Source organism: Piliocolobus tephrosceles, chromosome Y (assembly GCF_002776525.5).
Source record: "Piliocolobus tephrosceles isolate RC106 chromosome Y, ASM277652v3, whole genome shotgun sequence".
NCBI classification, from domain to species: domain Eukaryota; kingdom Metazoa; phylum Chordata; class Mammalia; order Primates; family Cercopithecidae; genus Piliocolobus; species Piliocolobus tephrosceles.
In genome coordinates, this window is record NC_045456.1 from 13,832,894 (window position 1) to 13,849,019 (window position 16,126).

Below are 16,126 nucleotides of genomic sequence, written 5' to 3' on the forward strand. Positions count from 1 at the left end.
AATTATTTTGTAGAGTGAATTTTATTGATAAAGTGAAGAGTTGCTTGAGGTAAACAGTATGTTAGGATTGTCCTGAATAAAGAGCCTTTTTTAATCTTAAAAAAGAAAAAACCGATGGGGACATGTCAAAGGACACACATGTCACCATGGCTCTACTGCCAAAGATAGGACAATTTGATCATAAAAAGGAAGGATGAATGCAATTGAGTGAAACACTTGGAACATATAAAAACCCACAGGTTACTGTTACAAACATTTATGAGATAACTAGGGAAATGTGAAGACTGCCTGGGTATTTGAATGTATTAATAAGTGACTGGCCAGGCATGGTGGCTCATGCCTATAATCCTAGCACTTTGGAAGGTTGAGGTGGGCAGATTACTCAAGCCCAAAACTTTGAGACTGGCCTGGGCAATATAGCGAGACACCCATCTCAATTTGTTTATATATATTTTTTCATTTAAAAAATAAAAACGAATTTAAAAAAGAAGTTATTAACTTTGTGGTGTGATTATGGCAATGTGGTTATGTTAAAAAGAATAAGAGGACTGGGCACGGTGGCTCATGCCTATAATCCCAGCACTTTGGGAGGCCAGGTCGGGAGATCGTGACCATCCTGGCTAACGCGGTGAAACCCCGTCTCTACTAAAAATACAAAGAATTAGCTGGGCATGGTGGCACGTGCCTCTAATCCCAGTCACGTGGGAGGCTGAGGCAGGAGAATCACTTGAACCCGAGAGGTGGAGGTTGCAGTGAGCAGAGATCACGCCACTGCACTCCAGCCTGGCGACAGAGCAAGACTCAAAAAAAAAAAAAAAAAAAAAAAAAAAAAAAAAAAAAACGAAGAGGTCTGCACCTTTAAGACATACATATAGAAGTATTTGTGGATATAATAACATACTGCCAGGGATTTATTTAAAATTATCCGAGGTGAAGACAGGACAGGGAGTAAGGGTAGGGCTGGAACACGACTGGTGAGATATTGATGATTGAGGCCATAGCCTCTCTACTTTGTAATGCACTTGAAAATTTCCAAAACAAAAACACAGAAACAATTTCATAAGTTCAGGCCGAGGCAGGCGGATAGCCTTGAGCTCAGGAGTACGAGACCAGCCTGGGCAACATGGTGAAATGCCGTCTCCACAAAATTCAAAATCTAGCTAGGAATGGTGGCATGCACCTATAGTCCCAGCTACTCTTGAGGTTGAGGTTGGAGGACCACTTGAGCTTGGGAGGTGGAGGTTGCAGTGAGCTGAGGTCGCACCACTGCACTGCAGCCTAGGCAACAGTGAGACCCTGTCTCAGAGAAAGAAAAAGGAAAAAAAAAAAAAAAAAAAAACACGGAAATAGTGAAAACAACCAATACATTGGTCAACCCTAATGTTAACTAGGGCATTCTCCTTTTCACTCTAGAAATCAACAACTGGAGCAAAGAACGAAACATTTAGTCCGCCTTTTTTGTGTGTGTGCACTGAATTTTAGAGTAACTAAATAGCCATAGTTTGATGAGGGAAAACTTTTTATTTTATTTTTTTAGAGATGGGGTCTCACCCAGGCTGGTCTCCAACTCTTGGGCTCAAGAGAGTCTCACACCTCAGCATCCCGAGTAGCTGGGACCACAGGCCCTCACACAAAAGCATCCCAGCTGATATATCTGGCTAAAATGTTCACATTAGAAAGTCACCACTTGCAGCTTTGGGAGGTCGAGACGGGAGGATTGCTTGAGGACAGGAGTGGGAGACCAGCCTGGGCAACATAGTGAGATCCCATCTCTACAAAAACTTATTAGAAATTAGCTGGGCATGGTGGCACACACCTGTCGTCCCAGCTACTTGGGAGGATAAGGTGGGAGGGTTGCTTGAGCTCAAGAGTGTGAGATTACAGTGACCCGTGATCCTACCACTGCACTCTAACCTGGGCAACAGAGATTCCTGTAGGAAGAAGGGAAGGAGGGAAGGAGGGAGGGGGAGAAAGAGAAAAGGAGGGAAGGAGGGAGGAAGGGAAAGAGGGAAGAGGAGAGGGAAAGAAGAAGAGAAGGAAGGAAGGAGGGAGAGAGAGAAGGAGGGAAGGAGGGAGAGAGGGAAGGGCAGAAAGAGAAACAGAAGGAAAGGATTAGGGAAGGAGGGAAGAAGAGAAGGAGGGAAGAAGGGAGAAAGAGGAGGAGGAAAAAAGAGAGCAAGAGGAGGGAAGGAGGGAGGGAGGGATGCAGTGAAGGAGGAACAGAGCGAGGGAGGGAGAGAGGAAGAGAAAAAGAGAAGGAGGGAAGGAGGGAAGGAGAGAATGAAAAGAGGAAAGGAGGAAAGGAGGGAAGGAAGGGAGGGAGGGAGGAAGGAAAGGAAGGGAACGAGGGGGACAGGGAGGGGGAGGGATGGAAGAAAGGAAAGGTTACCACTCGCAATCCTCAGTGTGATAATTTATTCAAACAAGGACCATCAATAGATGAAACCATTAGGGTTGGGCGCAAGTTTGATGAGGCAACTTACAAAAGGGATCAGATGTTCCCCTCATGGATCCACTGATCAATCTTAGCATCACTGAAAGGGATAATGACCATGTACCCCTGGCATAGTGCAGTCAGCAGGAAGTACATGGTACCACCTATGAAATACTCTTCCTCTGAGAACTGAGCAGGACTCTAATCAAGCCTCTAGAGGTAATGGAGTTAAATTAACCCACTTTCTTCAGCAAATCAAAATCATTTATTAAAAAGGCACATGAAATCAGGCAAGGTGGTTCTTACATGTAATCTCAGTGCTTGAGAGGCTGAGGCAAGAAGATCCCTTGAACCCAGGAGTTCAAGACCCGTGCGGGCAACATGGCAAGACCTCATCTTTACAGAAATACAAACAATTAGGCAAGCATGGTGGTGCACGCCTGTAGTCCCAGCTACTTTGGAGGTTGAGGTGGGAGGATAACCAGAACCTGGAAGTCAAGGCTGCACCAATCCTTGATCATGCCACTGCACTCCAACCTGGGTGACAGAGCAAGACCCTGCCTCAAAAAGAAAAAAAAAAAAAAAAAAGGCAGAGGGGTTGCTCTGTGTGTGTGTGTGTGTGTGCTGGGAAGTGCTTTAGATGAACACTTCAGAAGCAGAGTGAGCACTTTGTGTGGGACAAATAAAACTACAGAATTATTTTTAAGGCATCTAAACATTCTGACTATTTCATAACGAGGAATAACGGCTCAGTTTTTTACATATATGGCTATGCAAGAAGTGTCCACCTTTTAAGAGTTTAATATTGAAGTATATGAGGATGAAGGGACATGGTGTCTGGGGTTTGCTTTAAAATACTTAGGAAAAAGAGGCCGGGCGCAGTGGCTCACGCCTGTAATCCCAGCACTTTGGGAGGCCGAGGCAGGCGGATCACTTGAGGTCAGGAGTTTGAGACCAGCCTGGCCAACATAGTGAAACCTCGTCTCTACTAAAAATACAAAAATTAGCTGGGCGTGGTGGCGGATGCCTGTAATCCCAGCTGTTCGGGAGGCTGAGGCAGGAGAATCTCTTGAACCCGGGAGGCAGAGGTTGCAGTGAGCTGAGATCACACCACTGCACTCAAGCCCAGGTGACAGAGCAAGACTCTGTCTCAAAAAAAAAAAAAAAAAAAACTTAGGAAAAAGAAACATAGATTAGAAAGGGAAAAGAATGGAAAGAGAAAGCGGAAGTGCCCTAATCTCAGTAACTGTGGAATCTGGCAATGGGTGTGTGGAGATTCCTTATGCTGTCCTCTCTACTTTTGCACATTTTAGAAAACTTTATATGGTAGGGAGATGTTATTACCATTACACAGAAAAGAAAGTCCATTCTTGTTTTTTTGTTTATTGGAGTTTTTTTTTAAAGAGATGGGGTCTTGCCATATGGCCCAGGCTGGAGTGCAGTGGTGCCGTCATGTCTCACTGGAGCCTCCAACTTCTGGGCTCAAGTGATCCTCCCACTTCAGCCTCCCAAGTAACTAGAATCACAGCCACGCACCACCACACTCAGATTTTTTTTTTTCTTGTAGAGACCAGGTCTCGCTATGCTGCCTAGGCTGGTCTTGAACTCCTGGCCTCAAGTGATCCTCCTACTTCAGCCTCCCAAAGTGCTGGGATTACAGGCCTGAGTCACCATGCTCGGCCTATGATTGTAGCAAAAGTTTGAGAGGGAAATGTTAAAAGTTAATGTACTCAGAAACTCTTATTTCCCTACCCTTAGTTTCTAGGGTTATTTGCTTTAGCCAACAATAATTAAAATTCAGATGCAGTAAGACCAACTGGCAGGTGGGAAGACTTTTAAATAAAAGTTCTCAATTCAATGAGCAAATCAGTGAACCACATTCAGATACACAAGATAACAGAAGGAGATAGTTGGCCACCTTCTGTCCCAAACTACACATGCCATGGCCTTGAGTCGTTGGAAATATTTGATAGAGCATGCTAATAACATTTTCCATAAACTCCCAGAAATCTTGGATTTGCAAAGCCAATGCAACCAGGAAATTCACGTTTCTGAAATATCAGGATGCACTTGGCAGTACAGGGGACATTTGTAAAATAGAGAAAACATCCCAGTTAACAGCATAGGCAAGGCACCTATCCCTGCCATTTGAATGGCAGTGCCAACTTCCTGCAGATCTGGCTTGAAGGGCATTTGGAGAGACGGCGGGAAGGTGATTCCCCGTGAGTTTATGATGGCATCGTAGTTCTGGAGCACAGCAATTAAGATAAAGACACCGGCAGCAATGTTGAAAATTCCTGAAACAATGAATGAATTGTAGGTGTCCTCCTCAAATATTTTCACAGACATGTTTCTAAGTGCAAAGATGTTAAAGGCTCTCCCGAAGAATCCGAACATGCTGGCAGTCAGTAGGAAGCGTTGAGCCATGTAAATTTCCAAAGGGAGAAAGGTGTCCTGGTAGCTGTATCGGTAACAGAATTTGGTTGTGGTGCTGTTGGTGTGATGCTGGTAAATGCAGACTCTAAATATTCCCACGCAGGCGATCCCAGGGGGGTAGAGCGGGGTGTCTTTCATGTACCATATTCGCCACTCCACAAGGCCCATGGACGTAGAGGAGAGGATCCATCCTATGGTGGTAAGGGCGAAGACTGAAAATCGGCAGTTGGCACTGTTGCAGAACCAGAACATCGTGGCAGTGCACCCAGGAAACTACAAACAAATATAGAGCATGGTGAGGTGGGGATCCTAGGACCTGGGACAGACTCCCAGGTGTTGTATTGGAGAAAGGAGACACTAGACCCTCTTGCTCTGCTAGTGCGAGTGCAGTCTGAGCAAACTTTGTGTGGGGCTGCTCCACAATATTTCCTGAAAGCCTTAAAATGCACACACCTTCAGACTGGCAGTTCCACTTCTGGGCATTGGTGCAAAGACATAAATAAGGTCGGCCACAAATCTGTGGCCACAAAGATGGTCATCACAGCATTGTGTGTAATATTGGAAACTGGGAGACAACATCAAGTCCAACAATAGGGCATGGTGAAAGAATTTATGCTACGTCTACGCGATGGAGCTATATGCCAACATTGACAATACAAATGGAATCATACAAGGTGTAATAGTTTTGTGTGGCTCTTTTCACACAGCACAGTTTCAAGGGTCATCCATGTTGTAGCAGGTATGAGAAGGTTGTCCCTTTTCACTGCTGAATGGCATTCCGTTGTGTGGATAGACCACAGTTTGTTCATTCATCAGCTTTTGGACATTTGGGTTGGTGCCATATTTTGGCTATTATAAATAATACTGTCATGAACACTTGAATATAAAAGTTTGTATGGGCATATGTCCCTGTTTATCTGGTGTAGATGCCTAGGAGTGAAATTGGTGGTTCATATGGTAAGTGCACATTTAACTTTTTATAAATTGCTAAACTGTTTTCCCACGTGGCTGCACCATTTTGTATTCCCACCAGCAATGATAGAGGTTCCAGTTTCTCCATATTTTCTCCAACATTTGGTATTTTTAATGTTTTTCATGACAGCCATTCTAGTTGCCATTCTATGTGACCAAAAGGGAGGTGTCCATAATATTTCAAATACAAATTACATGTTTCAAAATAATATGTAAGATATAATCATAGATACAAATGGAACGGAAAGTCTATATCCTAAGCTATTAGGAGACATTTTTAAATGGGTTTGAGAGATTCTGAGTTTTTTCTAAGCTATTTGGATTGTGAAGGGTCACACACATATAGAAAAGCACACAAGTGTGCAGCTCAGTTAATGATGATGGGGTGAACACCCATGGAGCCACCATTGCATTTCAGATACACAGTATTCCCACTTCCTTGCTTGCTTTCATAGTTTTATCATCTCAGCATGCATCCCCACACACCTTACCTCTATTTACCCTCTTCTTCAAAATGGGGATCATATGGTCAATGCTTTTGTGTGACTGGTTTCTTTCACGCAATGTTGTGTCCATTTATGACACTCAGATTATAATTTTTTAATGGTGCCTGGCTGTTCAGTATTTTCAAATATTTCTGCAATAAGCGTGATTATTTAAAATAAGAAAACAATAAAAAATATTTCATGAAACAGTTGTCTCGGGAAACTTGCCTGAGTCCAGGAGTTTGAGACCAGTCTGGACAACATAGCAAGACCCTGTCTCCAATAAAAAAATTGTCAAGCAATGGAAGATTGATTAATTTGAGTACATAAATACACTTTACTACCTAGTATATGTTAAAGTGAAGCCATTTATTTATTATAATACTTTGCAGATAGTAGAAAAAGATTTAGTAACATGGGAAAATGTCCATGGTGCATTGAATCTAAAATGCAGGTAACAAACTCGTTAGTATATATAGTAGTATAATCTTATTTTTGCCTATCATAAAATATGCTGGGAAGATAAAACGAGATGCATCTAAATATTAGGATTACTGATTTTTCTTTTCATGTCTTAAAGTATATTATTTATACTTTTTTACCATTTTTTAATTGGAAAAAAATGGTAAGCATAGAGAGATACAAACATAAAAGTGTATTAATTAATTATTATCAAGAATAAGGCCAGGCATGGTGGCTCATGCCTGTAATCCCAGCACTTTGGGAGGCCAAATAGGGCAGATCTCTTGAGGTCAGGAGTTTGAGCCCAGCTTGGCCAACATGGTAAAACCCCGTCTCTGCTAAAAATACAAAAATTAGCCAGGCGTGGTGGTGCACGCCTGTAGTCCCAGCTACTTGGGAGGCTGAGGCAGGAGAATCACTTGAACTCAGGAATCGTAGGCTGCAGTGAGCAGAGATAGCACCACTACACTCCAGCCTGGGCAACAGAGCGAGACTCTGTCTCAAAAAAAAAAAAAAAATTATTATCAAGAGTAATAAAAACATGGGTGTCTCCTGACCCAATCTCCCACTTCTTGGAATTAATTCTAGTGGACAAATCAGAGAAGTGGGATCAAAGTGTCTGGGCACTGATGCTCACCAGGGGTGTTGTTGACACTAGGAATAAGAGAAATCTGGAGACAAATAATATGTGAAGCAATACGGATGCTTAAGTACATTTCATAATTCCAGGTGATATAGCATATTATTCAACCATTTACAATGAAGTCTTCAAAAGCATTTTAATGACAGGAAATTGTCACTGTTTGCTAAGTGGGAAAAGGATGCAAAAGAATGTATAAATATACATGTTGTTTTACATATATATATATGTGTGTGTGTGTTTGTGTGTCTCTTTGTGTGTTTGTATGTGTGTATTTGTGTGTGTCTCCTTGTGTGTTCATGTCTCCTTGTGTGTGTGTTTGTGTGTGTGTGTGTGTAGTTGTATGCCGCCAGTTTTGTTTTTAAAAGACACCCACATGTGGCCGGGCGTGGTGGCTCACGCCTGTAATCCCAGCACTTTGGGAGGCCGAGGTGGGTGGATCATGAGGTCAGAAGATCGAGACTGTCCTGGCTAACATGGTGAAACCCCGTCTCTACTAAAAAAAATACAAAAAATAGCCGGGTGTGGTGGTGGGCGCCTGTAGTTCCAGCTACTCGGGAGGCTGAGGCAGGAGAATGGCGTGAACCTGGGAGGCAGAGCTTGCAGTGAGCCGAGATCTCACCACTGCACTCCAGCCTGGGCAACAGAGTGAGACTCCGTCTCAAAAAAAAAAAAAAAAAAAAAAGACACCCACATGTATATGCAGAAAACTTGGAAAGGCTCTCCTGGGTGCTGGGAAGGGTGCAGAGGAGTAGCTCACATACCTCTCCCGACTCCCCAAGGAAGATCCACTCTGGAAAGAGATACTCATTTTTAAGTGATGAATAAAGATGGGATGAAATAGACATTGTGAGTGGAAGGAAGGAAGGAAGGAAGGAAGGAAGGAAGGAAGGAAGGAAGGAAGGGAAGAAGGAAGTGGGGGAGGGAGGGAGGGAGAAATGGAAGGGCAGGAGGGAGGGAGGGAGGAAGGGAGGCAGGAAGGGAGGGAGGGAAGAAGGAAAGAAAGAATTGCTGGAGAACATTGAGGGTCTGAACTTTATCGAGGAGGCACGCTGGGGAGGGATGGGTCAGAGGTTGTTCCAGGATGATGTCAGAAATCCCTCCTAATGGCCAGAACATTCCTGGCAGATGCCACATTTATAGCATCATTCTTTTTGGCAAGATAATCTTGAACAAATGATTATTATTATTATTGAGACAGAGTCTCACTCTGTCTCCCAGATTGGAGTGCAGTGAAGTGATCATAGCTCAATCAGCCTCCACCTGCTGGGCGAAAACCATCCTCCCGCCTCAGCCTCCCAAGTAGCTGGGACCACAGGCGTGTCCCACCACACTCAGCTAATTTCTTTTTGTATTTTTTTGTAGAGATGGGGGTCTTGTTATGTTGCCCAGGCTGGTCTTAAACTCCTGGGTTCAAATGATCCTCCCACCTCGGCCTCCCAAAGTGCTAGGATTATAGGCGTGAACCACTGTGCCTGGCTCAATAACTGTATTTCAAAATAAGTGTAATCCTGGGCATCTTGTTTTTGCATCTTTTCTGGAAAAAGGTCCGTAAGCTTCGCTAGGTATCAAACAGGTTCATACACAATAGAGATATCCTTTTTTGGCACATTTTGAGATGGCTCTTCAGAGAAGATGCAGACATAGGAACAGCCCCATGTGGAGACAAGTGACTCCATCTTGAATGCTAATCCAGCAGTATTGACTTTTGATTAACGCCAGTCCTGTGAAGGCCTCCTGATTCCTACTTTATTTACCATCCTTAGTGTAAGAACATATACTCACTATAAATATAAATATTTTTTTGAGACAGAGTCTTGCTCTGTCACCCAAGGCTGGAGTGCAGTGGTGTGTGATCTCCGCTCACTGCAAACCCTCCCAGGTTTGGGTTTCAGCGAGTCCCCCGCGTTAGCCTCAGGTGGGTGGATCACCTGAGGTCAGAAGTTTGAGACCAGCCTGGCCAACATGGTGAAACCCTGTCTCTGCTAATAATACAAAGATTAGCTGGGCATGGTGGTGCGCACCTGTAGTCCCAGCTACTCGAGAGGCCGAGGCAGGAGAATTGCTTGAACCCAGGAGGCGGAGGATGCAGTGGGCCGAGATTGCACCACTGCACTCCAGCCTGGCAACAGAGCAAGACTGTCTCAAAACAACAACAACAACAATAACACAAAACTAAACTGAACAAATAATTGTCATGTGATCCAGGGGGCCAGGAGTGGTGGCTCACGCCTGTAATGCCAGCACTTTGGGAGGCTGAGGCGGGTGGATCAGATCACCTGAGGTGAGGAGTTCGAGACTAGCCTGGCTAACATGGTGAAATCCTGTCTCTTCTAGGAAAAAAAAAAAAAAAAAATAGCTGGGCGTGGTGGTATGTCCCTGTATTCCCAGCTCCTTGGGAGCCTGAGGCACAAGAATTGCTTGAACCCGGGAGGCGGAAGTTGCAGTGAGCCGAGATTACACCACTGCACTCCAGCCTGGGTGACAGAGGAAGATTTCCTCTTAAAAAAAAAAGAAAAGAATTGCTATGTGATCCAGCAATTCCATTTCTGGGTATATACCCAAAAAGATGTGAAAGCAGGGACTCAAAGACATATTTCTACACCCATGTTCATAGCAACATTATTCACAGTAACCAAAGGTGGAGACAACCCAAGCGCCCACCCACAGACAATGTAAGCCAAATGTGGTCTATACCGACACCAGAAATACGATCTCTGTCCACAGTCTCAAAAAGGAAGGAAGTTCTGACACAGGCTACCACATAAACGAACCTCGAAGACATGACACTGAGTGAAAGAAGCCACTCACAAAAGGACAAATACTGCCTGGCTCCCCATACGGGAGGTACCTATAATAGAGAGTCAAACTCATAGACAGAAAGTAGGTGGTGGTTGCCAGGGGCTGGCGGGAACTAATGGGGAGTTCATGTTTCACAGGGACAGAGTTTCATTTGGGGAAGATAAAAAGTTCTGGAGGTAGACAGTGGTGACAGTTACCCAACAATTCCATGTACTTACTACCACTGGACTGTACACTTAAACAGCTAAAATGGTCAATTTTGTGTTACATATACTTTACCACAATAAGATAAAAATACACAATAAAGAAGGAACGAACCTCTGCTACCTGGTGACGTGGTCTCCATGTGAACCGGTGGCTCAAGGGGAGGGCAGTCAGCTCACCTGGACAGTGAGGCCGACATGGATACAGCTCCTCTCGATGACCTGCCTAGTTCTTCAGCACCGGCTTCTTGGTCCAGGCAGCTGGGAGTTCTCATCAACACTGTAGCCGTGGTTTCTGGTTCTGAGGCCCTCCCTCAATGTTCTGTTCCCACATTCCACCAGGCACCCTGCTCATCCAGGTGTCAGTCCTAGGTCCTGAGGTCACTTCAGCCACCACCCTTTGGTTGCTTCCTTTGCTTCGTCATGTAGCCTCTTTTGCTCTGTCAGCCTTTTGAGGGTGGGTATGTTTGCCAATAGACCTGCAGGGTCCACTCCAACATCTGCATGGGCTCCTAATTTCTCTCTCCCCACCAGCCCTAGAACTGGTATCTAACTCATATCACCTGCAGGTAATTTTTTTTTTTTTCAAGATGGAGTTTCACTCTTGTCACCCAGCCTGGAGTACAATGGCATGATCTCGGCTCACCGCAACCTCTGCCTCCCGGGTCCAAGCGATTCTCCTGCCTCAGCCTTCTGAGTAGCTGGAATTACAGGCACCTGCCACTATGTACAGCTAATTTTTTTGTATTTTTAGTAGAGATGGGGTTTCACTGTGTTGGCCAGGCTAGTCTCGAACTCCTGACCTCGTGATCCGCCCACCTCGGCCTCCCAAAGTGCTGGGATTATAGGCGTGAGCCACTGTGCCTGGCCAACATATTTTTTTTAAGCAGTGGCAATATATAAGTACAGGTGTTAGCAGAAGTGGCACCCACCTGGATGAGACTGCATTGCGAAAGCCACTGACAACCCATGCATTAGGAAAGACACCATTAATTTTAATTTTATTTTTTTGAGACAGGGTCTCACTCTCACCCAGACTGGAGCACAGTGGCACAACGACAACTCACTGCAGCCTCAGTCAACCTCCTGGGTCAAGAGATCCTCCCTCCTCAGCCTCTCAAGTAGCTGGGACCACAGGCATGCACTACCATGCCTGGTTAATTTTTGTATTTTTTGTAGAGATGGAGTCTCGCTTTGTTGTCCTGGCTGGTCTTCAACTCCTGGGCTTGGGATTACAGGCGTGAGCCACCACGCCAGCTGGGAAAGATACTGTTAGCCCATGGGAAATGACCTTTTTCTAGCTAAATCTTGAATTACAGGCTTGCTGGAACACAGTTTAGGTAGGTAAGACAAGTGGAAGATGTGGAGTGATTCCTGGTGTGTGAAACTGACCTGCTAAGATTGGGGACAGCTTCAAATGGAACCTGTGTAAGAAATGAGGCTGCCAAAAGGCAAACGATATCGGCTACCCAGTACGTAGGACTAAACATTGCACGGAAGTCAAAATCCCACTGGACTCCTTTGCTTACAGGGTTTCCATAATAAGGAATTTATTCTGAGCAAATGAGCAGAGATGTGTGCAAAGATCTAAGTGCAAGGCACACCCAATTAACTCTGTAACTGAGGTTACAACTGGGACAAAAAGGCAAAATCCTAAAACCACACTTAGAGAACCGTTCAGCAAACCATTTTATATCCTTATAATGGGATATCATACCAAAATACAATACTATGCTGCAGAATAATTAAGGAAAACATTCCCAATACTGCTAAGTAAAAAGCAGATTTCAAGAATAATATTCTATAATCCCGTTTCCTTAAAAAAAGCAAAAGGAAAAAGGAGACGGGGAGGGAGGAAGGGAAAGAGGGAGAGAAGGAGGGAAGGAGAGAGGGAGGGGAGGAAGGTGGGAAGGAGGGACGGTGGGAAGGAAGGAAGGGGGTATGTGGCTATGTTGCCTTCCACGGCAAAACAGGCTTTGCAGCTGTGATGGAATTGAGGATCCTGCCGTGGGGAGATGATCCCGGCTTAATCGGGTGGGCTAGTGTCATCACAAGGGTTCTTGTGTGAGGGAGGCAAGAAGGTCAGGGAGGGAGATGAGATGATAGAAGGAGAGTCAGGAAGAGACCGGAAGACGCTAGACTGCTGGTTTTGCGGCTGGAGGAAGGGGCCGTGAGACAAAGAATGGAGTGGCCTCCAGAAACTAGACAGGCAAGAAACCAATTCTCCCTGGAGCTTCCAGAAAGGAATGCAGCTCTGCTCACACCTTGACCTTAGCTCAGCATGATAGATTGCAGACTTCTGACCTTCACAACTGCAATGCATAAATGTGGCATTTTAAACCACTAACTTCGTGGTAATTTGTTACAGCATCAATAGGACGCTAACACACTGCCTATGTCTGGCTGGAGAATTTTTTTTTTTTTTTTTTTTTGTTTTTGAGACAGAGTTTTGCTCTTGTTGCCCAGGCTGGAGTGCACTGGCGCAATCTCGGCTCACTGCAAGCTCCGCCTCCCGGGTTCAAGCGATTCTCCTGCCTCAGCCTCCCAAGTAGCTGGGATTACAGGTGCCCGCCACCACGCCTGGCTAAGTTTTTGTATTTTTAGTAGAGACGGGGTTTCACCATGTTGGCCAGGTTGGTCTTGGACTCCTGACTGGCTGGGGAATTCTATGTGATCTCTCTTGTTCTTCAGTGTCCTATACAATGTGACAAGTTTATGTGCTTTTCTGCACTGACTATTGGTTATCTTTAAAAAAAAAAAAAATAGCAATGCACGTATGCATTTTACCTGCACCCTCTCCTCAAAGCCCACTAAAATGACAGAAACAGCTTAAAAGAGGCATTGACACCCAGAGGACACAGCAGATGATTTACCAAAAAGATCCTGGTGGCAGGAAAGGTGATAGACAAATGCCAACTGGCCTGGTAGACCAGAAGGCTGAGCTGCAGACCTGTTGGAAGTAAGACCCTTTGTGGCACCAGGTGCCTCTGCAGGGAGGGGGGTGTCGGTGGGGGAAGTACAGAGGGACTGTCAGTAGGAATGGTGCCTGAGAATCTATATCTGATGCCCCCATAATCACCAGACCACCAGTCTCCTCCTGTGGCAGAAGGCAGGAGGGCCAATCTGAACTTGGAGGTAGCTGTACAGTCTTGCTCCCACTGGGCTCCAAGTGTTTGATGATCTCCAACTGTTGTCATATAACAGATTTTCATGTGGAGAGCAGAAATAGCCACTTCCTCTTTTTTTTTTTTTTTTTTTTTTACAGTATTTGGAGAATTTATTTTTCTTTTTTGAGACAGGGTCTACTCTGTTGCCCAGGTTGGAGTGCAGTAGTGTGATCATAGCTCATTGCAGCCTCCAATTCCTGGGCTCAAGTGATCCTCCTGCCTTAGTCTCCCTAGTAGCTGGGAACACTGGCACATTTCACCATGCCCAGCTAATTTTTTTTTTTTTGTAGAGACAGGGTCTCCCTATGTCTTCCAGGTTGGTCTTGAACTTCTGGGCTGAAGCTATCCTGTGGCCTCGGCCTCCCAAAGTGCGGGATTCCAGGCATGTGCCATCGTGACCAGGCAGGTCTGCTATTTTAATATTTGTTTTGTTTCTTCTGGTTGTTGTTGTTGTTGTTGTTGTTGCGGCTTCCCTTCTACTGCCCTCTTTTGGGCTCTCTGAGCAAGGTCAAAAGTTATCTATTCAGTTGTCTGAATCTCTTTGTACAGTTTTTCAGTGGTTGTTCTAGGGATGAGAATACACAGGCATTTCATAGCCTATTTTGAAAAAACTATTTATTTATTTATGACAGGGTGTGGTTCTGCTGCTCAGGATGGAGTACAGTGGCACAATCTCAGCTCACTGCAACCTCTGCCTCCTGCGCTCAAGTAATCCTCCCACCTCTGCCTCCCCAGTAGCTGGGACTACAGGTACAGGTCACCATGCCCGGCTGATTTTTTTGTATTTTTAGTAGAGATAGGGTTTCACTATGCTGCCAGGATGGTCTCGAACTCCTGGGCTCAAGTGATTCCTCCTGCCTTGGCCTCCCATAGTGCTGGGATCACAGGCATGAGCGACTGTGCCCGGCCCATAGCCTATTCAGAATTAGTATTTCATGACTTCCAGAGGAATGTAGCAACCTTACCACTAGGTGTGTCCTTTCCTTGCAACCTTTAGGTTATAGCTGCCACATACATTAAGATCTACATCTCGGCCGGGCGTGGTGGCTCAAGCCTGTAATCCCAGCACTTTGGGAGGCCGAGGCGGGCGGATCACGAGGTCAGGAGATCCAGACCATCCTGGCTAACACGGTGAAACCCCGTCTCTACTAAAAAATACAAAAAAACTAGCCAGACGAGGTGGCGGGTGCCTGTAGTCCCAGCTACTCGGGAGGCTGAGGCAGGAGAATGGCGTGAACCCGGGAGGCGGAGCTTGCAGTGAGTTGAGATCCGGCCACTGCACTCCAGCCTGGGCGACAGAGCGAGACTCTGTCTCAAAAAAAAAAAAAAAAAAAAAAAAAAGATCTACATCTCTCCCTTCTAATTCATAAATACCATTTTGGTTTCTTTTTCAATTAAACTTAGAAAAGCATTGAAGAAGCCAAGTGCGGTGGCTCACGCCTGTAATCCCAGCACTTTGGGAGGCCGAGGCGGGTGAATCACCTGAGGCCAGGAGTTAGAGACAGCCTGACCAACATGGTGAAGCCCCGTCTCTACTGAAAATACAAAATTATCCAGGCATGGTGGCGCATGACTGTAATCCCAGCTACTCAGGAGGCTGAGGCAGAAGAATCGCTTGAACCTGGGAGGCGGAGGATGCAGTGAGCCGAGATCGCGCCATTGCACTCTAGCCTGGGCAACAAGAGCAAAACTCCTTCTCAAAAAAAAAAAAAAAAAAAAAAAAAAGAAGAAGAAGAAGAAGGAGAAGAAACATGCTTTTCTTATATATGCTAAAAAGTTGACAACTATTATGGACTGAATGTTTGTCCCCCTTATCCCCTAATTAGATGTTGAAATCCTAACACCAGTGTGCTAGTATTAGGAGGTGGGATCTTTGGGAGGTAATCAGGTCATGGGGGCAGAACTCCCCACGAATGGGATTAGTGCCCTTATAAGAGGCCTGAGAGTTACTTTGCTCTCTTTCCACCATGTGAGGATACAACCAGGCCAGCAACCCGGTTCTCACCAGAACCTGACCACAGTGGCACCCTGATCTTGGATTTCCAGCCTCCAGAACTGTGAGAAATCAATTTCTGTGTTGTTTATGATTCACTCAGTCTATGGTACTTTGTTATAGAAACCTGAATGGACTAAGACAACATGTAATATTTGCTAATAGTTTGATTCCTTTGAATCAATATAAGAAGAAAGGCTCATGCCAGTAATAGTTTACAAAGTACTCTAATTCCAAATATCTGTTCTACAGGGGTAGCTTAAGACTGAAAATTCTGCACAAGCAGAATAATGTAAACAAAATGTTCACACTTAGGGTTTTTCGCATTTGAAACTCTCCCTGCATGCTGTATTCTTTTTTTTCTTCTTCCTTTGATTAGAATGGGCCACAAAAAATAAATAAATAGGGCTGGGCGCGGTGGCTCACGCCTGTAATCCCAGCACTTCGGGAGGCTGAGGTGGGTGGATCACGAGGTCAGGAGATCGAGATCATCCTGGCTAACACGGTGAAACCCCATCTCTACTAAAAATAC

At 45.1% G+C, this 16,126-nt stretch overlaps 1 protein-coding gene across 1 annotated transcript; it reads right to left on the reverse strand.

Moving 5' to 3' along the window:
- Positions 1–4,137: 4,137 nt before the first annotated feature.
- CLDN34 (claudin 34) lies at positions 4,138–5,122 on the reverse strand. Its single transcript, XM_023198719.3, has one exon. It carries the CDS (start codon positions 5,120–5,122, stop codon positions 4,478–4,480), a length of 645 nt encoding a protein of 214 aa, XP_023054487.1. The 3' UTR covers positions 4,138–4,477.
- Positions 5,123–16,126: the final 11,004 nt, after the last annotated feature.